This window comes from Sinohyriopsis cumingii, chromosome 13 (assembly GCF_028554795.1).
Source record: "Sinohyriopsis cumingii isolate HCF-2022 chromosome 13, ASM2855479v2, whole genome shotgun sequence".
Classification (NCBI taxonomy): Eukaryota; Metazoa; Mollusca; class Bivalvia; order Unionida; family Unionidae; genus Sinohyriopsis; species Sinohyriopsis cumingii.
In genome coordinates, this window is record NC_142973.1 from 50,773,447 (window position 1) to 50,801,295 (window position 27,849).

General features: G+C 34.9%; 1 protein-coding gene across 3 annotated transcripts; it reads right to left on the bottom strand.

Annotated features, from left to right (window-relative positions):
* Positions 1-1,118: 1,118 nt before the first annotated feature.
* LOC149785536 (multidrug and toxin extrusion protein 1-like) lies at positions 1,119-27,849 on the bottom strand. Of its 3 annotated transcripts, XM_089931205.1 has the most exons (16): positions 27,786-27,849; positions 27,056-27,104; positions 23,433-23,532; positions 19,543-19,585; positions 16,860-16,904; positions 15,526-15,623; positions 14,650-14,747; positions 13,014-13,127; positions 11,589-11,656; positions 10,345-10,453; positions 6,063-6,138; positions 5,347-5,416; positions 3,435-3,567; positions 3,154-3,248; positions 2,448-2,517; positions 1,119-1,519 (listed from the first exon to the last, which is right to left on the bottom strand). In XM_089931205.1, exons 1-16 carry the CDS (start codon positions 27,825-27,827, stop codon positions 1,257-1,259), a joined length of 1,473 nt encoding a protein of 490 aa, XP_089787331.1. In that variant the 5' UTR covers positions 27,828-27,849; the 3' UTR covers positions 1,119-1,256. The 3 variants fall into 3 exon arrangements, 1 of the variants encoding a protein (XP_089787331.1); XR_016413513.1 differs by lacking the exon at positions 3,435-3,567 and having other exon boundaries at positions 1,452-1,519; XR_016413514.1 differs by lacking the exons at positions 1,119-1,519; positions 2,448-2,517 and having other exon boundaries at positions 3,227-3,248; positions 3,435-3,560.

Consider the following 27,849-nt stretch of genomic DNA (forward strand, 5'->3'; position numbering starts at 1 on the left):
TCATAGATCAAACTAAAACCGTTGTGTACATATAGTAACCACCTGTATATGCACTTACCAGAAAAGAATCAGATGTGCAGTCCATACTGGAATGGGGATATTCTTACCTCCGATGGACTTGACTCCAGATCAAAATTTGGAAAGTATGGAGACTACCATACGATGACCATGCTATACACTTACTAGGCATGAAGACACATTTTTGTTAATGGGTTCAGCCTTATCCCCAGGCTATTATCCTACGGGAAGAGACAAAACAGGGGAGAATAGGACTATGTGCTTGACAAACACTCTCTACCTATATAGATGCAAAGATGTGTAGTCGATAAAGCCTCTCTCTAACGGTTGGTTAAAACTTCTCAGCATTTACATAACACCCACAGTTGTAGTCTCGAACGATGAAGTGGAATTGAACGACAACTTCAACTCATAAAATTAATTCTCATTATATATATATATATATATATATATATATATATATATATATATATATATATATATATATATATATATATATATATATATATATATATATATATATATATTCCATTACCCCAGCTCCACCAGCAGGGGCTGAATTAAATTTCTAAAACCACTGTGCATATCTACGTATCGTTCCCAATCACATTTAAAAGTTTTGTCATTGTCTTAAATGGACTTGTTGGAGCTACGCGACTTTATGCACGCATGCAAGGGGGGGGGGGCATCTGTCTGGTGCACCCCCCCCAAAAAAAAAAAAAGAACCCACGCCGACAGATGTGAAATGTCAGTCATCTGTAAATACCATCACCTTTGACCACCCGGCCACTCGGGGCCTCCGCATATGACATCATTATAACATCTGTGATATTTTGAAGTGTTATTACACCTGTGTCATATGAATAATAATGTTACATTGACCTTAACAACACAGTAATTGGATGATAAATCATGCACGTGCCAAACGTTGTTACGAATCACTCAAGAGTAATACCATTTATCAAAAATCGAAAATATTTAGTAAAATAGAGAATTTGATAGAGAAAAAATAGTTTGATATTAGCTTTTTGTCTTTGCTCTTTGGTGCATTACTTAATCGCGGTAAGGGCAAACCGTTTAAATACAGAACAATACACGTCTGTATACAAACCATTTATTTGTTTAAGGAAGACTTTAGTTATGTTGCCTCCGTGACTAAGCGATGACACCTTCCCCAAAACAAAAGCAATTCTGGCAGTCATTGAAGCATATGAGCATTCATGGCACAGTGGTTTTATCTAGCCAGAAAGTAATGGGACTGATGTAAGTTCAAAAGACGCGTTCCACACTGTCGATATGTTGGTCTCTCTTGAATTGATCAAAGAGGTGTTTGTGTAGTTGCCGAATCCATTCTGTTCTTGAAGAGATGACAAATACCAATCTGAAAGAATGCCTCCAACAAGCAAGAGCAGAAAGACAGCACATGTACAGATTCTTCTGAGAACAATCCCTCTTCTTGTCTTCAGGTCTGTTTCAATAGAACCATTTCTGCCAGAGTTTTCTGCAAAGAAATAGATCTTCGTGGTTACGTAATCATCTCATGCCATATAAACAGACAATAACCAATATTTATTATTACCTTTCCAAATTAAACTTGCGTTTAATGGAAAACATTGTCAAGTTATTAATAAACAAGAATGACGAATTTCTTATTGTGGCCATTCATACATTCATTCACATTTGAAAATAAATATCATTCGGATATTAAACTTGCTTCATACAACCTCATTCATGTTTGACTCTCGAAGCTTGGGAATAGTTGATAAAGTTACATGTACTCGTTATGTTTCAAACTTATAACCTTCACTTATGTTTCATTCAACTATCAGCACCATATGGTAACCTTCTGTGCAACAAGTTTTTGCTTTGTCTTCTTTTCGCTGTGTTTCTTTTGAAGGTGAGTATCTGAATATACATTTCGACGAATCTCATATCTCCAAACATATTTTTCCTTTTTCTGACTGTATCCATTTTCAATCTTGCTACTTATTCATGTTAAATTTGAAGATTTATTGTTTACACATGAAAGGCATTTGTTTGTGAGATATGATGAATGCAGGTTTTATTTATTCACCGTATGATGAAGCATTTACGAAAGCCAAGTTGTTGATTGCGAAATATCTTTATTATGACATTGCAAGGATGGCCATAACTAACGTCAGTAACACAAAAATAATCAGTAAATATTTCAAGCAAATTTATACTTCCAAACTAAATTAGTCCACATTGCTCTTACAGTACGTTAATATATTGCATGTTTGAAATATTTAACTGGCATATACACATTACATTTTTCAAAAAAATAATCCTTTAGTGTACATTGCAGAGACGTAATTTAACTGCTAGATCAAGACTTTCAAAAGTATGGGAAACCAGTTGTATTTCTTTTGCATAATCTCTGAAAAAATTAGCGATAACAGTAATTTTACCTGTCTCTTGTATTTCAAAAGTAACGTCCTCTCGAACTTGTGAGACCTCGCCATCCGTTACTTTACGAGACTGGGAAACAAGACTTTTTATTATCACAAACATATTTGTAGGGATATGTAAACTCGTGTAATATTATATATAAAAGAAGAAATAGTCAAGAGCAAATTCCAAATAAAGATTGGGTACCCATTTCTTGTGGTAAACATTTGAAATCATATCATATATTGATGCGCACACATCGTACAGTGAATAATAGTATGTAATAACATCTTCAATTTACGGCCTTAAAATATGTATGGTGTATATATTAAGTACTTTTTTTTTACCTTTTCCTGTTATTTGTCAACTTTATGAATACTCAAGGAGGAATATATCCCCAGCATTTAATATTTATTTAAAATATTCAATTCGTTTTATTGTTAAACGATGGATATTTAGAATTAGTCTTCATCTTCATAAGTCTTGTTAATGTTCAAATTTTGTTTTGGTGGATATATTGTTTTTGACGTCATTACGTGATTATGTAGCGATATAATCGTTTACCCATATATATGAGAAAAATAATCAACCACTAGTACTGTCTTGGAATGTGTCTAACACTCATAAATACATATGATATATTATATTTTACTTCAGTTATCGACTCGTATAACGGAATGAGTGTTTATCTTTCCCGTATATCTCTAATAATTATGTAATACTCACACGTAGAGCTTCGTTGTCCCAATCTGTGAGCAGAATTTTCGTTAAGAACGTGATAGCCTGCAGACCTGCGCATATACAGATACCAACCCAAGCACCTGAGGAGAAAATGAATTCAACACTCTTTACTTTCACCAGTCCAAAAAATCAAATGTTACCCCTAAAATGACTTCTAAAATCAAGCAACGAAACGCTGGCTTCTTTGCTGGCTACATTGCTTTGTGCGTGCTATTTAGTTTAGCTATCAGTTATCTATTTTAAGCAGAATATGAAATTAATTTTACCTCTGACATTCAGAGCAGTCAATAGCATCAGACATATTGAAAGAGGCGTTCCCATCAAGACGTATATGGTGACGTTAACGCCAGCTCCGAAGGCCTGGTGACCCATGCCGCGTATTATTCCACTGGCTACACCCTCAACAATAAAAAATAAAATTAAAATTATATCTCTTTTCTCAACCATAATATTGTTGTACATAAAAATGATTTCTTATTTGTCACAAAAAGGTCGAGCATTTATATCTTACGGAAACGGTTTAGCGTGGTCCACATATATTGTAGATGGTTGAAGCCAGGAGGGCAGACAGATGGCTCAGCTACGAGGGAATCGTCTACAACACCTGTTGGAGACCACTCAGTCACATCCTCCAGTAACTAACCTAACCAGACTGGAGGATATCTCAAAGCCAGGCGGACTGCTGGATTTGAAGTGATGTACACGTACAGTGAAAGTTTCTCGCTGGCACAGACCTTAGTCAACAATTTTGTAGTTCCTTCCTGACGACGGAGATATGGAAGGGGAATGTTGCTGAGGTAATCATCCATTTACAAACTTGATAACTTGATGAAAATTTATAATGAAATAGAAGAAAACATAGCTGGAATTCAAAAGATGGATGCTTCCATCACAACCCGAATGTCGGAACTGCATGAATGAGATGTTATGCATTCAAAATAGTTCGTAAATAATCCTGTATATATAAAAGTATTATTTTTTTCTTCTCCATTTCTATATTTTCACACGCGAAAAATATATCCTTATATTTACACATTTGAAATAACAAAACATCATGACACGCGAGGCTTGATTGCATGTGTCTGCAGAAGATATACCTGCAGCAACACAAGCGAACCCTTTGTAAACGAGAATAAATAAACATAATCTTAATTACATTTCATATATAGGACTGAAGAAAGTTGATTTGATGCCGTTCGCGTCTCTATGAAGTGCTTTGCCTTTCTTTCATGACAACAATGATAAACCCGTCGTAATGCATTGATGAATCGGGCAGTCTTTGTGGTCAGATGTGATCATATAGTTTACAAAATGTCAAAAATGCAATTTACTGCTAGTCAATGATATTAATATGATCAGCCTGTGAAAGTAGGCTGAATTTACAAGGGTCCTGGGGTGGGGTGGGGGTGGGGTGAGTAAAGTCTTAGTTGAATTTCTTGGCATTGATTCTGGAGCAGTTTGGGACAATATTTTATAAACTGTTTTCTTTACCGGCATAAATATCGTATATATTTCGTCTAGGAGTACCAGAAACGACATATGTTAAATAGTCGCTTAGCCACTCGTTAAAATATCACGTTTATTTATGCCACGCAATCACATATATCTGGTATGCCACGTAGAAAAGAAAACATGCTCTATTTATTGCATTCATGAAACTTTTAATTTTCTTTTCGTGTCGGTTCGACCTAAACTAGCACGTGAAACTAGCGGTATCAAAACTTTCATGGAAATAGTATATTTTGACAGTAGGTGAAACAATGAATTGTAAGAAGAATTAAAGCAGACTAAACAATATTGTATAGCTATGATCTCCCAAACCTATATGTAGATTTTGTCTTTGTTATAATCGACTGTATGCATACACGTGTGCGTGTGCATTTTATGGTTACATGTGTATCACAAACTGTAGTAAGTAAGAGTTATATTTTTACATATACGATGCATTTCTAGCTTTAATATTCTGTTATACAGGACTACATGCAAGATTGGCTGTTTCAAAAGCGATTGTATTATCCTCAGAAAATGCAATTTTTATTAATATTATTATTATTAGCAGTAGTAGTCGGAGGAGGAGTAGTAGTTGTGGTAGTAGTAGTCGTAGTAATAGTAGTATAGTAGTGATAGTGGTAGTAGTGGTAGTAGTACTTGTAGTTGTTGTAGTAATAGTAGCAGTACCTGTGTGATATCAAATAAGCACATGAAACTATAGAACAGAAGCAGTTCTGATGCCAGTTCCACCACTTCTCTGCAATAAAAATAATAAATATATATATATATATATATATATATATATATATATATATATATATATATATATATATATATATATATATATATATATATATATATATATATATATATATATATATATATATATATATATATATATATATATGTGTGTGTGTGTGTGTGTGTGTGTGTGTGTGTGTGTGTGTGTTTTACAGTCATATTGTAACACAATAGAATTCGTTATGCCACTGAAATTGTAGCAAATTCGCGGTATCCATAATTTCACTCAAAGTTTCATGACATCATTTGGAATCTGAAGACTTTCATGAAAATAGGTTTAAAAAAATTCAGTAAAAGTGCTGGCCGTGATCAAGTGACAGGTTTGCAAAGGAACATATTTTACGATTACATCTATAATAATCTGTTCATTGATATCAATTCTCTCTCTCTCTCTCTCTCAAGATCGCGTTGTGTTTTAAATGTTACGTTTGCCAAAGGCAGCCACTAGTACGCTCAACTCGAATGAATGATTGCCACCCATGGTAATGCTCGGATCCTGAATGTATGTGACATAAAAAAGGGAATTTTAAAACTCTTGTATTTATACGATAAAAATATTAAGCTACAATGTTTATTATGTCCCTAATAAGAGTTTAACTTACATGTCAGATGAGAAAATCCTGGGTATGTAACCTCTAAGAATCTGAATGACGAGAAACAGGCTCAGGGCAAATGAAACTGAAAATAAAAAGACCTTTTAGATCATAGTTAACATAACTCTGTATGTAAGAGTTAGGAATGAAAGTTTTACATGAGCTTTTATTTCAAAGGCATAAATGTGCGAAATGAAATAAAAGTTGGTAATTTATTTATCCACTCTCTTACATTTTCAATTATGAACATCATTCTCCTTTCTGGACCCTATTAATATGAGACAGTTTATATTATTACTCTAATAAATATATTTCTAAATCAACAATTCCAAGATATTTCGCCGCTGTTTCTCTATGCTGGCACGTACCAGTACGCCATATGTTTGCTTCTAATGTATCATACATGGGCACGAGAACATAAAATAAAGATCTAAACAATTACAAGACCAGCTAGACTCCGTGATGATTTGAAAATCAAAATTAAAATTTACTAGACCTCTCATACTCTTGTGTATCATTATCTCATAATGTACCGAATCATGTATAATCCAAATTAAAAGGATAATTAAATAGACCTAGAGCAACAAGACTCGAGGATATTATTTCACTGGATCATCGAGCTGACGGAGTCTCACTGAAGGCTGGCTTAAGACTATCTAGCATTGTAGTACAATAAATCAGTTGATAAAGTACTACAATTGTGGTACTGAAAACGTAGTAAACGAAATTGAACATATGAATTAGATACTTGCATCAGTTCCGCGCCTAAGCGTTAACGCTACATTTAAAAATAAGGGCATTATAAACTATCGATTAATCTGAGTAAATAGCAGGTGAACTAGTCTAAATAGTGAGTTATTCTCGTGAAGAACTCAAATGAATACAAAACATTCGGATGAGAATATCTTATGCGAATACTAGAATATTCCTTTAGTTTCGCTGCGAGTTGAGTAACAGTTTTCAAGAGAAAGAACGTAAAAGTAAACTATGCAACGTTGAAGTAGTTTAAAGGGGAACAACTCCAAATCTCTAAATCAAATGAAATGTAAGTGCAGACTAGGAAGGTAATTATATTGGCAATGAAACATTAATTTATCAATATACCAGAGCATTTAAAAAGCTGTTAACGGTTGTCGGACAGTGGCTTCGTCCCGAGCAGTTGTAGTCAGTTCCACACACCACTACCCCCTTCGACTCATCTCTGATCATCTTTTCTCTCAAAATTATCTCCAATATATTTCCAAGTTTCCTATTTTTAAAAATTATTTTTATGGTTATTACACAGCCAAGGAATTATCAATATGCTAAAACATTCGACGATATCCTTTTCTTTTTTTAAGTCAGCAATTTATCTCTAAGATATAATATAAGCTTGATATATGACTTTGAAACAAAACAGTTTAAGTTGTAGAATGCAAGAAGTTTGCTCTCATTTCATCTCTTTTGTTCTGGTTTTTTCTTTTCTGAAGGGAGTTTTTCTTTCACATTTTCTTTTCAACGCCTTTTTTGAAAATGACATGAGTGAGTGATGGAAATCCAGTTTTATGCATGGAAACGTATGGTCTACTACTAAACCTAGTTTCCATTCTACCTAGCCCAGGTAGACGTTGCTGTATACTGTATATACCAGTGAATGGATTTCAGCTAACGTATTTATTTAATACGTCTTGGTATGAGCTTCTTACGGATTGGTAAAAACACCCAATGCTTGACTGGCTGATTTTATACTCGGTCAGACGTCATTTCCGTCAGGCATGTCTGGTATATATGACAACTTTCAGAGACCTGCAATCAACATATCCATTTTTAGCTAATTTAAATTGGTCGCATGTCCGTGTGATTCTTATTATGAACAAATCACGTCATAGAGAATTCCACTGTATTATAAGTAGTTAACATAAAAGATTGCCCCTCCTCACAATACGTCTTCAGCATTAAAAGTACTGAGTTTGAAGATGAACAGAGGAAATAACACCTGCATCAATTGATCTGATTCTCTAAATCTTCAGAATTTTTTAATTTATTTCGGACCCCAAAATTGTCATTTAAGTAGATTTAGACGACTGAGTTCAGTATTTTTGACAATGCGGCATGGCGGAGTGGTAGTATGAGTGCGTGTGTCAATCAGTACAAAAGTAGACAAGGAGACGAGGATGGAATTGATAATTGTATTAACATAGACCAACATTCGAATCCTGTCTGAATCGATTCGATGAATTCGACAATTTGGTATTCATATTAGCTTTGTTCTCGAGTGATCTTCATATTGCATCAATCAGATTGAATTATATAACCAGTCAGCTTGAAAGGATTTTATTTTCAGAACAATAACTGAAATTAACTTTTTTTAAAAGAACGACACAGATTTTAAAAACAACAAACTTTGTTATTTACCATATATTCGTAAAATACATAATTTTGCTGTTGTTGAAAATTGCATACAATTTAAACGTGTGATTTTTTAACCACAGCTGCGCCATGTTGCTCTTGGAAATGACCTACCATCTGCGATTATCTCCCATTCGTTATGAAGTACTATCGTCTGTACGGACAGGTATTATGTTAAGTGCTACATATCTGACATGCTATTAAAGTCGACATATAAAGCAATGCACATCATTGACAGTCTTCTCTCCTATGCGACGTGAATCTTCTCCACTTGCCAGAAAATGGTGAACACGTATTTAAGCAAATTTAGATTTGAGAGATTATTTTATTTTGTTTAGTTCAGTGGACAGGAAGAGAGTTATGAAGATGAGTATGTGTGTCTGTTCGATACGTTTTAAAATACGAAACGAAAACGTGTTGATACATATTCGTAAAAAAAAAAGATAAATCTCCATAACTTTGCAATGAGATTGTTGTTGTTGTTGTAGGGTTTAACGCCATTTTTCAGCACAATATAGGCTATACATGGCGGCCAGTATAATTGGTGGAGGTCGAACCCTGGAAAACCCAGGGAAGAACCATCCACTCACGAGAAGCTACTGACAGGCTTTCTCACGTGCCAACGTTAGCCGAGCCTGAGACTCGAACTCAAGCAGACAGAGGTGAGATGGCAGTGATCCGTAACGATGAGCACTTTAGACCATTCGGCCCCTCGGAGGCCCCAGTGAGATTGTAATACGGAAGAAAGTCAATAAGCAATTGTAATTGATGAAAACAAAATAAAAACGAAACAAGAAACCCCGAACATTTTGGAAAATGGAAGTAGAACAGAAGAAAAAGAGATAACTATCAAATGATGGTGATACAGACAACGAATGTATAATGGGCAATCTTTAGTGTAACGAAGAGACCGGAGAAAGAATAGATGAGAGAAACACTTTAAAAAGTACCTATCATAATAAAGAAGAACACTCAAGACTGCAAACGTAAATATGTCCTCTGTTGAAACATGCTAACAAAGCACAATGTTTTTTTTATATAACAGTAAAATATTTAAAAGTAATCAAAGACACGTTGTACATAATGTTTATCAAACAGGCATTTTAGATGTAAACTATACAAAAGATGTAAAGGATAAATATATACATATTCTGCAGTGTTTGAAAACCAGTCATACATATCTGTCTGTCTGTCTGACTCTGTCTCATTGTGTCTCTCTGTGTTTATATAGATATATATAGACAGACGGAAGGATGGACAGACAGATAGATAGATAGATAGATAGATAGATAGATAGTAGATAGATAGATAATATATAGATAGATAGATAGAGAGACTTTGATAATTGCATGCAGTATATGTGACTTCATGTTAAATTGTGAAACTTGAAAATGACTATAACAATCTTTTAAGGTAGCAAAATTTATTAACAATGGGAGGAAACTTCACATACAAAAAACAGTTCAAATATATCAATCCAATGGAGAAAAAGTCTAACTAATGCAAATGCAGCAATGGAAACCTGTAACTACCAACCGAAACAAAACATAAAATTTATGTCCACCGTATTATTATTATTATTATTATTATTATTATTATTGTTGTTGTTGTTGTTATTATTATTATTATTATTATTATTATTATTATCATCACAAAATACAAAGTCTAAGGAGAAAAAGTTGTAGCCTTTACTGTTTAAAGTTACCATTATGAGCATGAAGAGTTTACGTTAACGAAAAATGACCTGAACCAGACAAAGGAGATTTTAATTGTTTATGGCAGGAAAACCATGAATGGTGTAGAAAACTTCGTAAGGCACTAAAATAATTTAGGTTCTTTTGTTGATCTCGGAAAGTAAAGTAGAATTAGATACAGGTTAATGGTCCTGAATAATTTAACTAACCTGCAATAGTGAGTGCAACCCTTGACGCTGTCATGGCACCTACTGGATTCTGAGCACCAAGGTGATTACCCACCCGAACACAGGCGGCTACTGCTATACCGGATCCGATCTATAAAGAAAGAACAAAAGTTAATGATGATCGCATGATAGACAATAATAAACATGGCAGACCAGGTAGGATTATGTGTTATACAGTGGTCTACCTGCCCAACTACCTACGTTCTTGCATACGTAATCACACGCATGCATACAAGCCAGTGTATCACCCAGGGGTGTAAAAATTGAGGGTACAAAAAACTCCTTGGTGTCAGAACTGGGGGTCAAATAAAAAATGCGGGGGTCAAAAATGTACTGACAAATTTTGATATGACTTGTACTTTTTCAGCTTGAAATAGGATATTGCAACTTGCACAACATTCTCTCTCTCTCTCTCTCTCTCTCTCTCTCTCTCTCTCTCTCTCTCTCTCTCAACATACAAATAAACCAACATGCACAATTAACAAATGCATTGACCATTCAAAGAATAATTTTGTTAGTTAACAGTCTCCTTATAATCAATATGAAGCAATATTATGGCCCAACACAGTACTTACAAGCCAATACAAAAAGCCAAATAAATCTTTTTAACAAAATGGCAGTTAATTTACTGCCTTTTATAAAATGTGTACTATCATCGGTTTCATTGTACTTCATCCTAGAACAAATTTATCCAAATATCAAGGAGGATAATGATTCATCTTCTTTCTAATAAGTTACACTTGAACTTTAAGATCTTTCTTTTATTGCAGCAAAGTTAAAAACCAACAAAATCTGCAATGACCCGCTGACTTTGTAATCCAAATAACGCATTTGTCTCTGCAAGTTTACTGATTTCTTTGTTGTGAAAGAATGTCTTGGGTTATAATGTGTTCTCCAGATATCTTGCGGCGAACAAGGGCAAATTTTTAAAAATTCTAAAACCCTGTCACGAAAGGATTATTCGCTTTTGCAGTCTTCGCAATCACGCGATCATAAGTCAAAACCGGTATGAATATCGTATTCCAGTCAAGGGTATTATTTTCTTCATTTTTCATTAAAGTTAGATCCACAGTTACTCTTCTGTGTTCTGCTTCTTTCGCCTTCTTCACTAGTGCTTTTTATCAATCGTATGTAAGGAAGTTCTTTACTTCTGTGGTAAAACATTACGGTAAATTAAAATCTGTACCTTTTATATCCTTCTAGCCTTAAATGCAAAGCTTACTCACAATAAAGCCAAAGGATCCTATGTTTATCGCTACAGTATGTGCAGCCAGTTGCGTCTCTCCGAGAAGACCTGAAAATGGACAATCTGTCCTCAGAAATTCGCCTTAAGACATATATACACAAAACGACAACCACAATATGTTTGGTAATCAGCATGTGCATATAACTTTCAATAACCCCCTCTATCGTATTTCAATACTACCGTATTGTAAGCAAATACGGATATATAGAACGAGGACAGGTCCACAGGTCCTCTGAAAACGTACCGTGGATAACTCAATGAAATACGAGCATATATATATGTAATGGTTTAACAGCCACATAACCGCTCCGGTGGCCTAGAGGTTAGAGCGTCCGCCCCGGATGCGGGAAGTTGTGGGTTTGAACCCCTGAAGAGTCACACCAAAGATTTCTAAAAATGGTACTAACAGCTGTCTCGCTAGGCGCTCATTATTAAGAGATTAGTGTTAGGACTGGTCGGCCTGGTGTCAGGATAATGTGACTGGGTGGGACATGGTGCCACATGTCTGCGGCATAATGCCCCAGTGCTAGACATCACTATAAACTGCCACACTGCAGACATCGTAGCAATATGACTGGAAAATTGCTAAAGCTACATTAAAAGTCTAAATCACACACATACACACACGCCATATAATTAGCTTGGTAGAGAGGACTCATTCATCAAACGATATGGACGTTATTGACAAACAAGGTGCCTGATTGTAGGTTGATTCACTTTTGCTTTCCGATTATCGTCATATTGAAACTGTACAAAGCCACATATGATTAAACAGATAATTTGCTGATCATAAACAGGATTTTAAAGCCCTACAATTCAACTTTCATAGTGGTGCCACCATTTATGTGAATCAAACAATCAAACGTGTAGCAGACCTGTCACGTGCAAAGGCTGAACAAATTTCCAGACAATCTTGACTTCAGATAATTCACCAGTGGTAAGACTAGATTTTAGTTTTATATATAGTTTTTGATCACATTGGCGGCGTTGGTTACAGTCGTGAACCGTCATTAGAATAACTAAAGTCTAACCATGTCAACTGACAAATGCGCAAAGCATGTTGCCAAGCAATAATTTCACCATTAAGATATTATAATCAAGTGACAAATATATTTTCTGCAAAACATTTTTAATTATAAAAGACAACAAGACGTATAAAATGTAAATAAATTTATGAAAATATGTTGCTTTTAAGGTTCGACAACAACAATAATCGCTGGAATGGACGAACGTATATTTGGTCACAAAGTTCCAATCAAAACAAACGTTTTTCGAAAAGCTGCAAATATATGCGATAGTTTAGCTTGAGTTTTCTTCCGTTTCCGAGCACTTATAGAGTATTGCTTCCAAATGTCCTGCGTGTCTTTACGCACAGATAGAGAATAAGGAAGACTAGACACTATACCTGTAATAAACGTCAGAATTTCAATTCCCCACCATTCCAGGCAGACCATGGCGAGTCCTGGGAGAGCGAAGCGGAAGAACAGATACCAATCCTGTAAACACTCGAAAGAAAATCCTGCAAACATTGGAATTCATTGTAAAGCAGATCCACGAATATAAAAACATTTCCTGGACTTTCTGCAATATAAGGATATGATTTTAACTTACGTAAATTCTTTAATATTCAATAACTTCCAAGCTATATTCCAGAAAAAATCTCGCACTTTTTGATGAGCAACATAAATGTTACTCTCACTATAGTATCATCCAAACGTAATGACAATAGAAGATTCCGTATAATTAACACTTGATGTTCTTCTATTTCACTTGTATTATATATCCTTAACAGATATAATGACAAGAGGAATTAACAGATTTGTCTTTAAAGACAAGAAGAATGCGTATTAAACATTGAGCATGTAGATCTGTATCTGCAAATTCCTTTGATCAAAGGCGATTCTAAGAATGTCTTAGTGTTTCTTGTTCTTTATTCCTTTACCAATCGAGAAAATCTACACAATCTAATTAAATGTGCATGGTAAACAAAGGATTAAAATAGATACCCCAAGAAAATTAAAGTTCAGTATTTTTGTTTGCGATAACGATGAATTGTCCAAGATAAACAAAAATAGAGTCTGAGAAGAAAGGTGAATGAATTTTTATTTCTATCCAGAACATTTTGAACATAATATTATACTTGGCCGCTTCATAACACCAAACGAACACGTTTTCTAAAAGAACATAGAATCGTCCTGTCATACTCTTTTATCAGGTCTTTGGATCCATTCATTAAATCAAAAGGTTGATCTGGACATAAAACTGATATTTGTTAAACTTATGCCAAAACCATCTGTTAAATTTCCTAATTGTTTTGTTCATTACTCACAAAAGACTTTACAAATAGTTCGAAAACAGTGATATCTGAATTATAGTACGGTGAAAATACAAGATAGTAATTTCTTATCGCAACTGCTATGTTTCCGAAAAAATAACGTCGATGAAATAGAAGAAAAACTAATTAGAGTAATTAAGCCAAAGTAAATAATTTATGGTAGTACAATTTTTTTTAACATTGTTCACAAAGTGGCCGCTGGTTAAGTGGATGCACCTGTTTATTCAATAAGTATATAGCAGGACAGAAAAAAGTTTATGCCGTCAGAGAAGATTTATGAGGATCTTAAATCAGTTCAAGTCCACTATTTATTTATTTTCTTCATAAACATACATCCGAGAAAAGGCGCCCATTATAACTTGTTTCAATCTTGTAAACACAGATAAATTTTTCAAAACAATAAGTCTAGCTTGCAACAATTTCTGGTACAAAGCTTGCTTTTACTGATAATGATAATAAAAATGTCTGACACGAGACAAAATTTTAAAGAAATAACAATAAACAACAATGAATTATAGATGCAAATTATCTAACTTCAATGTCCGTCACTTTGTTTCAAATGTCATTCAGTCTTGTCGGACTTCTAAATCTTATGGAGGTAGATGCTTCATGCTGAAAAATTAAAACATTTTTCATAAAAGGCCTTAAAGTAAATAATGCTTTTGAAAAAAAAAGTTCTGAGAGAAAGGAGGTAGAAACTACTCACCGGACCAAGTAGCTACGTAAACTTTGCTTACATAGATATAGATAACGTGGAACACGACAATAAACCAATGAGTTAAAACAAGAGAAACTGCTGCTCCTCTGAAAGAGAATCAATTGATCAATCAATCAATCAATCAATCAATCAGTTAATCAATCAATTAATCAACCAATCAATCAGAAATGTTGATGCCCTCGAAAGAAATATTCACGAAGTTAATAATAGAATTAAAACTTATACATGTTTTAAATCTTTAATTGAGTCCTTGTTGAATATCCTGACAATTCATGGCTTTTTAAATTGCAATGAGTACGCAGTGACTTGCTTATATAATTACGAATGTATGCATTACAGTTATAAGTATTTATACAGCAAGTTTATAGGCTGAATGTATAATTTGTTCACAAGATACTCTAAATTTAAATTTCTGTATCATGTGTCTAGAAGAGATTACTTATATATACTGTTTGCATTCCATCAATAATGACAAACAAATTAAATTGAATACTTAAGTTGTCCTTCGTTTCTTTATGTAACAAAAATACGAATCTCCTAAAACTTGTTAAAATGATAGTGACATTCATATAAACTCCTTGTGACGTACATTAATAAGCCAATCCAACATTCCAAGTAGTTGTCGCAGGGCATGCGTAGATATGACAGCTGTCATTTGACCGATCATTCGCTAGTGAATTATTTTCAGTATTTCTTTGAGTGAAAATTATAGGAATAACGGTGAGAAATTTGCTATACAATGGCTTTATATATATATATATATATATATATATATATATATATATATATATATATATATATATATATATATATATATATATATATATATATATATATATAAAACAGTATGTTACCCCGACTTACTTTATTCCAAATTCCCAGAGATAGACGGTTAACCCGTGCATTCCAGCATTCAATATGTTTGTGATGACTCCAATAACCAGGCTTGGTGCGACAATGCTCTGGCATAAGTACAGGGCAAAAGAATGAGACCCTTATTATCATATCAGAGCTCTGAGTTTAATGAGTAATCGAACATTCTTATAAAAAAAGCACTTTTATTACATGACGATTGTGTTATTTATGTTAAAGAAACTGGTCAACAAAGGTCATACAGTTAGTCCAGAATTACGATGACTAATTTGTCCAACAAAACTTTAAGTCGGTAACGTTACACAGTACAGAATGGATTGTGTTGATGAAATCCGGGCCAATTTGGTTTTTTTTTTGCAATACTATACACGGTTTTATAAGAGCCGTGGCATCACAATTGATTCCCTTTCAGCAATCAGATCGAAATATCCAAAAGGCATCCTAATGTATTTCAGAGTCATAACGCTATAATGTATAAGATCGGGAGGGGAATAGTGACGTCATAAATGGGATCTTCCATTTGTGTTTATTTCTAATGAAATGTGCGAAGCTCATTGAATAATGCAATATTTGTTCTCACCAAGGTTCCAACAAGTATAAATCATGTAATCATGGTGTATTTTCAGTGATTTCTTTAGAAACAAGTCTACTTGCAAGAGCTTTTATATAATATTACACATCATGTTTGCAAAACTGAAAACAATATCTATGACAAGATCGACATTGATTGATCAAGAAGGGTTCATTGTAGCTGTTTTCTTCTTAAAATTCAATAGCATGTATTTGGAGCTACACAAGGGAGGTAACTTGATGCTATTTTATCTTCTACACTGAATAAATATGAGCACAGAGATATTGAAAGAGATCTCACCATTGACATATTAACACATTTCTTTACCGATTCAGCATATTCACAATTGCAAACATTTTGAGGGATAACGAACACAAACCATTCCAGAATTGACTTTCAATCATAAGCACGAAAAACTATTTGGAAAAATGGATCTGATGATAGGATTGTATTTCTTCAGAAATACATAATATTTTCTAATTATTTCTGCTCTCTATCAGTTTTTCTGAAACTACAGTATAAACTGTCATTGGATATTTACAGATTACCAGATGTACTTACTTGTACGTGTATCTTTAATTGTCTTGAACTTGTTCTACAATGTATTCATTTTGTTGCCTAACTTTTATTAATTGCAGATAGATGTTTATACGATCAATACCTATTAATATTTCTAAAATATGAGTTTACTATGATTGATACAAATGCGTGAGTGAAGTAACAATGAATGTTATTTATATGTTTATAAACTTACCTGCGATTGAAGGTATTTGAATAGAGAAAATTCAATTGCAATTGCCTGAGAAAGGAAAAGAAAATATGTGCTATGTACATAAAGAAAAGTAGTCCTACAGCCTTATTCAATTATATTATCACGTCTTGTAATCTTGGACTTACAACTGTCTGGTAAAATGCTTAAATGGTCAATGTTACCAATAGCAGGTGCTATGGTAAAACTTTACAGAAGTGAAGCTACAAAGACATTTTATCTATCAAATTTTTTTGCCTGCAAAGTTTTTCAGCAATCCTTCATATCAAATTCTATTAAAGCCATGAAATAATATAGATTAACACGGAAGCTGATGCCAGAGGTATTTCTCAATCAGCCAATGAAACGTTTCATATGCAAGTGCAACGTGACGTCATCCTATCAACACAATGATGCAGGAAAACAAAATAATAAATTGATAAACACAATTTAAATAAAGAATAACAATTAACGTAGCGGCTTTCAAAGCTGATGAAATAACCTTTTCTACTGCTGTGAAAGCCGCTACGTTAATTTTTATGCTCTTTTTTAAAATTGTATTTATCTATTTATTATTGTGTTGTTCTTTTTTCAACAGAGCCCCAGATAGCAAAGATTACACGTAGAAAAAGGTGTCACAGAATTAGGCAAAGAAATAACTTGGTTTTGTCTTAAAACAATTCGACTATTTCTCGTTGTACATGCGTACAACGTTATCTAGGGTGAATGTGTTTTTCCAGGTAAGCGACTGTATTAACATGTACCTAGCCACATAGATTACTTGTGACAGGTATCATGACTAACATGATATGCACGGGTATTCTACCCTGACTTGTACTCACTCTCCTATGGATTTAAGTAAGACCAATTTCTAAAAACCACACTGGTCGTTTTTGGATCACGTCAAGGAGTATACACTCTCCATTGTTCTCCAGCCATAGGGGTAAGTGTTAAATTTACATTTTTATTTGATATGCGAAGCTTATTCGGTTTGTAGTTCTTATCGAGTAATAATGTGTTTATTACAACGCAGATTTAAAGTATTATCATATATCTAGAGATTATACAGAAACTATTTTTATGTCCAATTTGGTTTTATTGTAGCTGATTCTGACTTGTGTTCGTAGCTGACTGTGTTTGTGGCTGATTGTTATGGTAGTTGACCGTGTTTGTAGCTGTGATTGTGTCTATGAAATGTGATTATCATTGTGACTGTGAATATGATTAGAGCGGTCTGAAGCTGTCCGAAGCCGTCTAAAGTCGCTTAGAGCTATCTGGAGTTTCCAGAACAATTAATGCTACGTGCTGTCGATACGTATGTATGTATGTACGTATGTCTGTGACACGGACGTAGGCGTAGCAAAATTGAAAAAGTGCTGTATGCTGTCTGTACGTGTAACGTATGACTGTACTCGTGGTGGATTCATAAAGGGTGCGAGCGGTCGATAAGAGTGTGGACCAACCCAAGGAATCGTGCGACTGTACAAAGGGTCTAGCAGCATACGTTTGGATCAATTGTTGTTCCATTGCATTTTTTGTTTGTTTATATTCATTAGATTATTTTGAGTCTTAGTTGTGTTAAAATTATTTTGAATCTTAGTTGTGTTAAGATTATTTTGAATCTTAACAGAATTTATGTTCGAGATTATGTGAATCTCTTATTGTGTAAAATACTGTTTGAGGTGTATGTGCAGTCCATGAGGGTTCTTGGATCTGTACTTCATTTTGATTTAATTTTTTTGTGTTGTTTATTTTCGATGTGTGAATGTTGTGTAGAGTGATTTGAGTAAATCGTATGTTGAGAGCGTGAGAGAATCATTGTATTTTTACATCATATATTTTTCTTTATTAATTCATTCATAAATTTCCATCTTTCTCACATTGTGTTTGTCTTATTCATTTAGTCCAAAAACCCACTCGGTTGCAATTCTGCGACAAAAGGTAAGGTTGAATGAAACTGCATTGTAAAAACAATTTTATCACAAAAAGCTAGTTCCCTAGAAGCTTAGATGTTAAATTAGATTTACAAATACATTTTTAGCAGGACGTGAATGCATCATATGATAAGTCGTATCATCTTTTTGAAACGTAGTAATGTTTTGTAAGGTATATTTCCATATATTCCGACGTTCCTCTGCATCATCTAATCGTTATCGTTTTCATGGTGTCATCATTGCAATATGGCGATGATAATGATACTCCTCTTTATCACTTTTATTATCATCATCATCATTGTTGCTGTTTTTGTTATTGTCTGTATTTTAGTTGTATTTAAATATTTTCTTTACGCTGTCGTTCATCAACCTTAGGCAGTTTTTAACACAAATGATTCTATCCAATGTGACTTTCTGCAATATAAGGATATGATTTTAACTTAGGTAAATTCTTTAATATTCAGTGATTTTTAGTACATTCTCTATTTTGATGATACTACTTTGAGTACATTCTGTACTATTTGACTGAGATCACTTTGAGTACATGCTGTACATTCTTTGAGAGAAATTTACCTTGAGTACATGATATACTTTTTCAGAGATTACTTTGAGTACATTCTGTACTATTTCAATGTGATTACTTTGAGTACATTTCAAGCTATTTCAACGAGATTACTTTTAGTACGTTTCTTGCTGTATCAATATCAATGTTTTTTTTGTTCATTTTGTTCCATCTTACGCATTGCTGTCCTTACCGGAAGTCCAAAGGTAAAGGTCTTCACATACAATCCACCATATCTGTTTTAAGAAATACATATCTTATTCTTCGTATAATAATAATAATAATAATAATAATGGAAATTCTTCTTAGTCAGAACATGTAAAATATTGGAAACAACTACAACGAAAATAAGACCGAAAACCTTACACGCGGAATTATTGGTCTATGAAGAATATTCTGAAGAATCGTGTTACAAGCTATATGTTATGATATCTGGTCTGTATCAAACTGTGTTTATTTAATTTAGTTGAATCCACTTCCTACAGCTGATGTCGTATATCTGTATCAACGATACATTTCGATGATGAAAAACTTGAAAAATATAATAAAATATAATACTAAATGGGCAAACAAGAATTTAAATGATTCAGGATAAGTCTATTTCTTCTATGTATTTTATTAACTGCGGAGTATTTAACCCATATCGGATATTCTGTAGAAATTGCAATACACCAAATTTGGAAGCAAACATATTTTCTTACATTTTTGAGTTAATGTGTTCTGGAGATAGTTGATAACTGCATCCCCGTATGTACTCGCTTATAACTCGAGTCAAACTGCAAACAACAAAGCGCATTATGCGACGGCAGATCTAGGTCTAAGTAGTTTGCAGTTGGCCTTGTTTTATAAGCAAGTGTATGCCACAGGTGCTCGACGCGAGCTTGATGTTAAAAAAAAAATAATAATCTAAAGGAAAAAAATCATACAGAGTGACAAAAATACCCTAGATTACCCCCATGACCCGTTCTGACATAGGACCCTCTCTATCATAATATATAAGAGAGAAGGTACGGAACTTCCAAATACTTCGCTCCACCCATGACCCTCGATTTCCTTCTGCTATTTCCGTCTTTAAAGGCACACGACCATACTATATGGCTTGTTTTACTTCTGATATATTTTTCTGTCCATCAAGCCATATTGACTTTTCTGCGTTGTACCAAACTGAAGTTACGGGCTGCGAAACGTGCGATTTTAGCGAAGTTTTCCTTTGTGGACACTTCCGTGCTCCTATGATAATAAGAATAACCTTCTGAGCCAATCATATTTCGGCGTTGACGTTAGTGCCGCCTATTTTGAAAATAGAGATGCATGTATACGATGTGTTGTGCAGTGAAGAAGACAATGTATAATACTTGCATGGAACAGGATTCCTAAAGTTGAATCGAGTTAATGGTAAGTAAAAAACTTACTTTTGCATCTACCGCTGTTCTGTAATAAAAGAAATGATGCACCATAGAGTTGAAAACATTGTCCATATCGCTCTTGTCACCGGTTTTCGGATGAGCACAGAAGTGTCCACAAGGAAAATTTCGCTAAAATCGCACGTTTCGGAGCCCGTAACTTCAGTTTGGTACAACGCAGAAAAGTCAATGATGGCTTGATAGATAGAAAAATATATCAGAAGTAAAACAAGCCATATAGTATGGTCGCGTGCCTTTAAAGACGGAAATAGCAGAAGGAAATCGAGGGTCATGGGTGGAGCGAAGTATTTGGAAGTTCCGTACCTTCTCTCTTATATATTATGATAGAGAAGGTCCTATGTCAGAACGGGTCATGGGGGTAATCTAGGGTATTTTTGTCACTCTGTATGATTTTTTTCCTTTAGATTATTTTTTTCTTAACATCAAGCTCGCGTCGAGCACCTGTGGTGTATGCGGTACAAAATTCATCGTCATGGCCATTGACCTCGAACCTGGTATCACGGATGAAAGATCGCTGAACTTAATTGTCTCAGACAATTGTTAATATATCACCAAATGCAAAGTTTGGTTGAATCTATAATTATGTTTTTAGAGAAAGGAAACTCAAGTTATTATACTGGAATTCTTCAAGGAATTTTATAGAGACATGCACAAACTGGGTTTGATAAAAATTCATCAGACTTATTTGTGTTATCCTGCTCTCACGTTAGTACACCTAAAGCCCTTAGGTAAGATCCCTGACCTTTGCATCAATGTCAGAGTTCTGACTATCAGCTTGTTTAATTAGAATGCATCCAAATACATTGACTGGTCAAACTTAACTTTACACGTAAAATTCACTATATTCATAAGCTCAAAAAGTACAAAAAGGTAGCCAATGACCTTGATTTGACTCCAAGGTCAATTAGATACGGCTTTCGAATTCCTCCACACAAATGCAGATATGCTGGTGGTCACCATTTTGTTCTGAACCAAATACATATTGCTAAAGGTGCTTAGTGAAAACCCCATGTCAAAACATGATCCGTGAAAGAGGAGTAGTGTAGCAAGATTTCCGAGATATCCATTTGGGTGCCATGTTGAAGGTCGGATGATTAAAAGTTTCATTCAGAACCAGTTATATATTGCTAAAGTATTTTCCAAACCTCCTATGTGTGCATGACCATCTGTTCAGGAGAAGCAGACATATAAAGATTTCCACGATGACCGTCAAGATTGCATTTTTTAGGTTGTATCAGCATCATTGTAATATAAGAACAACTGTGTATTTGCAAGACAGAAGAAGTCTCATTTGATTAACTTTGCTAAACATGTCGGTATAGCCATACATGGAGAAGAAGTTACTATGACGAGATTTGTTCTCATTTTGGTTGATCACATCGGCATTGATTCAGTTAAGGTTAACTAAAGAAGTGTTTTAGTAACAGTACCATATCAATATTACCACATTCAAGAGCAAAAGATAACAAGACTTTCAAGACGGCCACCATGGTCATCAAGATGGAGGAGGTAACCATCGTAATTCTTATTCAGGAACAACTAGATGTCATATGGTATCCTTCAGTGAAAATCTCACGTCAATACAACCATCTATTCAGGAGAAAAAGCCAAAACAAAAGTATCAAGATGTTTACAGCTCTTTTCATATAAGACCAAATAGACATCATAAGAAGGCTATTAGCGTAAACCATAAGTCGATGTGGTCATTTGTTAAGGACAATAAGTCGATTTTCAAGATGGCCACCTTATCGGCCATGCTGGACATTTTATTGGTAAAATATGTATTAGAACCATTAACAGGTTATAAGAAGTTTTTTAGTAACAACCCAATGTCACTATAACTATCCATCAGAAGGCGCTGCCAAAACAAGATTTTTAAGGTGACCGCCGTGCAGTGGCGTCGCTAGGGGGGTGCAGGGGGTGCGGACCGCACCGGGTGACACCATCTCAGACGGGTGACACCAAAATGAAAAATTGCAAATTTTACAGAGCACACACTGCTTGGTCTAGTCGGATTTCATAAGCGGATAACCGATCATAGTTAAATACATGACTAGCAGGCACAGCAGTGGCGTCGCTAGGGGGATGCGGACTGCACCGGATGACACCATCAGAGGGAGTGACACCAAAATGACATTACTAAGGATTCTGAATGGTCTGTTACGGAAGGAGGACCATGGGGGTGACACCATGAGCTACCGCACTGGGTGACACCAACCCGAGTGACGCCACTGCCGCCGTGGCGGCTATTTCGGATTTTCATGTGACACCATTCTCATTTAGGACAAACTAAATCTCAGAATAAAACTGCATACAATGACCTTCCTTTATGTAGTTTATGAGGAAGGTCATTGTTGCCATAGCAAACAACGCATCGTATAAGCTCTTTTGGTCTTGGAACAGTAGAGCGTATCGACAGAAAGAAACATGAGAAGGATTTGTTTCGCTTGCCCTAATAAATTATGGAGACGACGAGGCCTGTGCAGTTAATATTTTGGTGTGTTTTCGTTTTCATTACTTTGTTTCAAAGTTAAACCTTCGCAGAAAGAAAGCAATAATCAAAAACATTATCTGTCTTCAAACAGATATAAAGTAAAGATCAATCTGCATTTTTAGTTGGATGCTTATGCAAAATACCAGAGATTATGACATCACTTACTTGGCTATAGCAGGTTCTTGTCCAAGCAGTAAGAGTAGATGCTCTGCATTGATATACAGGGCCATGCAAGGGACACTACACAGTAAAAGAATCAACAGACCTGTCCGGAAAAATATATCAGACAAAATTAATAAGAACGGGGGACCAGCATGTAAATATTCCAAAGCATCAAAGTGAAAACGAGTGACTCACAATTAAAATTATTTCAAAGAACATCGAAACGCACAGCCAATTGAGGTAATACACACACCAGCACGCATGCGCATGCCAGAATGACAGACATGCGGGCACGATTAATTAATTTCGTGCGCAGTGTAACAATTTATTTACAACATTTTTGGTGATTCACAAATATGTCCGAATTTTTTAATACACGTACTTTGCAGATGAATTGAACTTATTTGATGTGTGTATTGATAAGATATTTGTTTTTAATCCAGCCGGATACCGTTACATTATCAAGAAAGTCATTTATTCCGCAGGAAACCTGAAAAAAATCCATTCTGTACAATATATGATAAATAAAATTGGGCCATGTTTCTCTGATCGTGAATGTATTTCATTTCCATCATTCATTGGCCTTTTTTGGTGGCATTTTAGGTTATGTTTTTATCACATCGTGGTAACAGTTCCATGACTCGGCCCATAGGAGAGTCGGCACATTAACGTTCTCTTCCCATAACGAACTCAGCCTTCCCAAATCGGCCTATAACGTGTTCTGCTCTTAAAGTACTCAGTCCACATAACGTATTCGGCCCATTACGTACTCGGCCTATATACACAGCCTTTCGGTTTTATATAATTGTAATGTGGATGTAATGTTCCTTGTTCAACGGTATTTCATCTTTGTATTTTTGTACATCGTCTTCAACGGTCAGTTATTGTGCGATATAAATATAGTAGAAAAATCATAATCCCAGATTTACTAAATTATATACTGTATAATCAACATTTTGAAACTGCCATTGTTCTGCTGCCTGTTAACTGTTAATTGAGTTTAAGGTAGGACGTGTCTACTCTACTATTTGTGACCGTAGACATGTGTCGACACGTGTAACTTAATTACAGCCGCCCTTCCCATCTGTACATCGTAAATTGTTTATGAACAACAACTATTTTAACTTTTAAATGGCTCCGAGCTTGCAAGGTCGCTATCTTACTGAGTTAAATGGATATTATTTATTTTAAAAAAATATAGGAATGGACACAAAGCAAACATATCAAATTTTTATGTATTTATTTTTTAGTATAAAATTTTGTGATGTGACGTGAGATGTGATGTGATTTGGATTTTTAATGTAGCTTTACCACTTTTTCAGTCATATCGCTACGATGTCTGCAATGTGGCAGTTTACAGTGATGTCTAGCACTGGAGCATCATGCCGCAGACATGTAGCATCATGTCTCACCCAGTCAAGTCCTAACAGGCAGCTGTTAGTACCTTTTTTGTAAGTCTCTGGTTTGCCTAGGTCGGGTATCGAACCCACGACCTCCCGCATCTTAGGCGGACGCTCTAAACACTAGGCCACCGGAGCGGTACTATACAATTTTGTATTTTCGCACGACTTTGCCCTGTCTTATTCATTTCATCAGTACTAACCGTAATTAAGTATTTTATTTATATAAATTTATTATTAGTAGTAAATATTTGACGTCTTCTCTTGACCCAATTTAGTACCTGTTTTATTTATTGTTCAATAGCAACAAAAGCCATGCAGGATCAAGATTAAAGCCGACTTTGTTGTTGGCCCACTCAGTAATGGGCTGAGTATGTTATGGGGAACTTCATTAATTACATTTGTGTGGACCGAATCTTTAATGAGCCGACATTTATGGAACACCATATCGCTCAAAATGGATTAGCTGGAGTGGTCGTAGTCCTGGAGTAATATACAGCGAGCTAGAAAGTGAACTGGAGAGATCGTATGGTGAACTGAAGGAATCATAGGGTGAGATGAAGTAATCGTATCATGAGTGGAGGTAATTGTCGGATGATATGGAGTAATCGTAGGGTGAGCAAGGAGAAATTGTAGGGTGAACTGAACTAATCGTAGGGTGAGATGCAGTAGTCGTAGGGTAAGTGGAAATATTCGTAGGATGAGCTGGATTAATCGTAGTGTGAGCTTGGAGAGATCATAGGGTAAGCTGAAGTAATCGTAGGATGAGATGAAATAATCGTAGGCTGAACTGAAGTAATCGTTGGGTGAGATGGAATGAGCTTATTGTGAGCCTGGAGAGATCGTAGGGTGGGTTAGCGAAAGTAATATTAGGGAGAGCGTGGAGAGATCGTAGGTAAACGTATTTTGTAATTGACCTTAAATAACCAAAGTTTCAATTTGCCATCTAACTGCCGAAAATGTATTTACGTAATAAGTCCTCAAAGCTTCTGATGTCAAATCGTACTGTCTACGCAGACAAGTTCGACAAGTTATTTGGTTCAAATCTCCGTTATCGTTAATGTCTTGGACTTTGACACTTACAAAACTACGAAAACTTACATTTACATACATTATAGGGGTGCAGTACAATCATGGCAAAAGTGAGGAGGAGATTGTATGCAGGTGTCTGTGGGAAACTCTAGACTCAAAGGAAATTCAAGTCAGTTTGTTGACTTTTTTTCTCAAACCGTCATTGTTCAAACAAATCCCAAATGAAAGTCACAACTTGCTCTCGTTTTATATGTAATGCTGATCCGTTATTTCGTCTGTTATTTACGTTTTCCGAAAGGAGATCGTGGACTGTATAATTTTGTTGTTCAAGCATTTTGTGCTATTTAAATTTAAATTTTTGTTTTCCCCCAAAATGCGGAAATCATTCCGTTTCGTAAATCCAAGGTGACTATTCTGGCTTGACAAGAAAGGCCGAGGTTCATCTGATGGGTACATGCTTAGTCCTGCAAGCAGGTATCTCATTTGGATATTGTTCTACGTATGGTAATACTTTAAGTAATAGCATAACATTAATTTCTCGGCTAATGATTCAAACTTTAATATAAGTTCTATAGCGACATAGGAAGTTAATGAACTAGGAGGACTTTGATATACGGTCAACGAATGAAGGAAGGTGATGCAAATAGGTCGTAGACATTGCGCTCTTTCCACCTCTCGTTATGATGATGAAATGAATCCAAATTGGATACTCCTGTTAAATTCTATTGACATAATCTAACTTGAATTGGAATTGCCGTTATTAATTTGTTCCGATTAAATTTGTTATTTTCTTGTCAAAGGGGCTCGAATTGCTTTATTTCTTCCCAGTATTCTCGCTCAGTTCTCTGTTGAAATTCTATTCTTCTTACACTCCTGCTGGCTTATACTATCGAGGGAGGTCATCGTCTAAATAACGCCAGTCAAATCCAATTAACCACCCCCTCTTACTATATATATATATATATTTCGAGCACAAACATTTGATTCTCTTCCGTAAAAAGTACAGTAACCGTTATGGACACAATTAAGTGAAAAAGACAATGCAACATTTATCGAATCGAATTTTCAGACTTCAAGTTAAAGAGGAAATTAATTCAAAGAATGTGGCAATTAGTTTATGGGTATGAAGTTCGCTCTGATGGACACAACATCGCACGAAACCAGAGTATTGTAAGATAACAAGACTGTACTCACTTTTCTGAAAGATCACTCCCACCTTCTTTTTTTGCTTACTACCGAACGTCTGCAAGAAATCGTTAACGGATTGGAATGTGCTTGATCTACTGACATTTTAATACAAGAAATCTTACTAATAGCAATGACACACATATACATTTACTTGAATAAAGTTGCTTGTTATCAAGTCTCGTTATAACAAAGGACGAAGGGTCCGAATGAACCTTTTGTTGTAATAAAGGGTTTTGTCGTAAAGAAATAAAGCATCTTATACGAGTGTCATTTAGAATTCAAGGTAATTGTCGGTATCAGCCAAACATTCGACGTACAAGCGGGACTTTGTACAAGATGATGAATGCGTTGTATGCTGGACAGTCATTTGACTTTTGAGAAAGGGAGGATACTTTACTTATTAGCTGAAATATGCCTGTTATATCTGAGACTTTTTGTTTCTCTTGGTTTTTTTTTTTTAAATCTGATGACTGATTAAGACTTTTAAGTAGATGTTGAAACTTAAATATTAAAAATAATTGATTGAAGTTATTAAGATTTGATATTATCTAAACTTCATACGTGACACCTGGGTTTCTGCCCAACCTCATGACCAACATTAACAGCTATATGGGTGGTCAGATGGGTCAGCAATTCAATTTTTCAATAAATATTTCATTTAAAATTGGAATAATCTTATATTGGCAGCTGTTAAAAACTGCTGAGATGGAGTGTCTGGTAAATAAAAAAATCTCACCTGAGAAAACAGAGTATCGCACGCAGAGGAAAGACCAACCATCACCGACAGTCCCAAAACACTG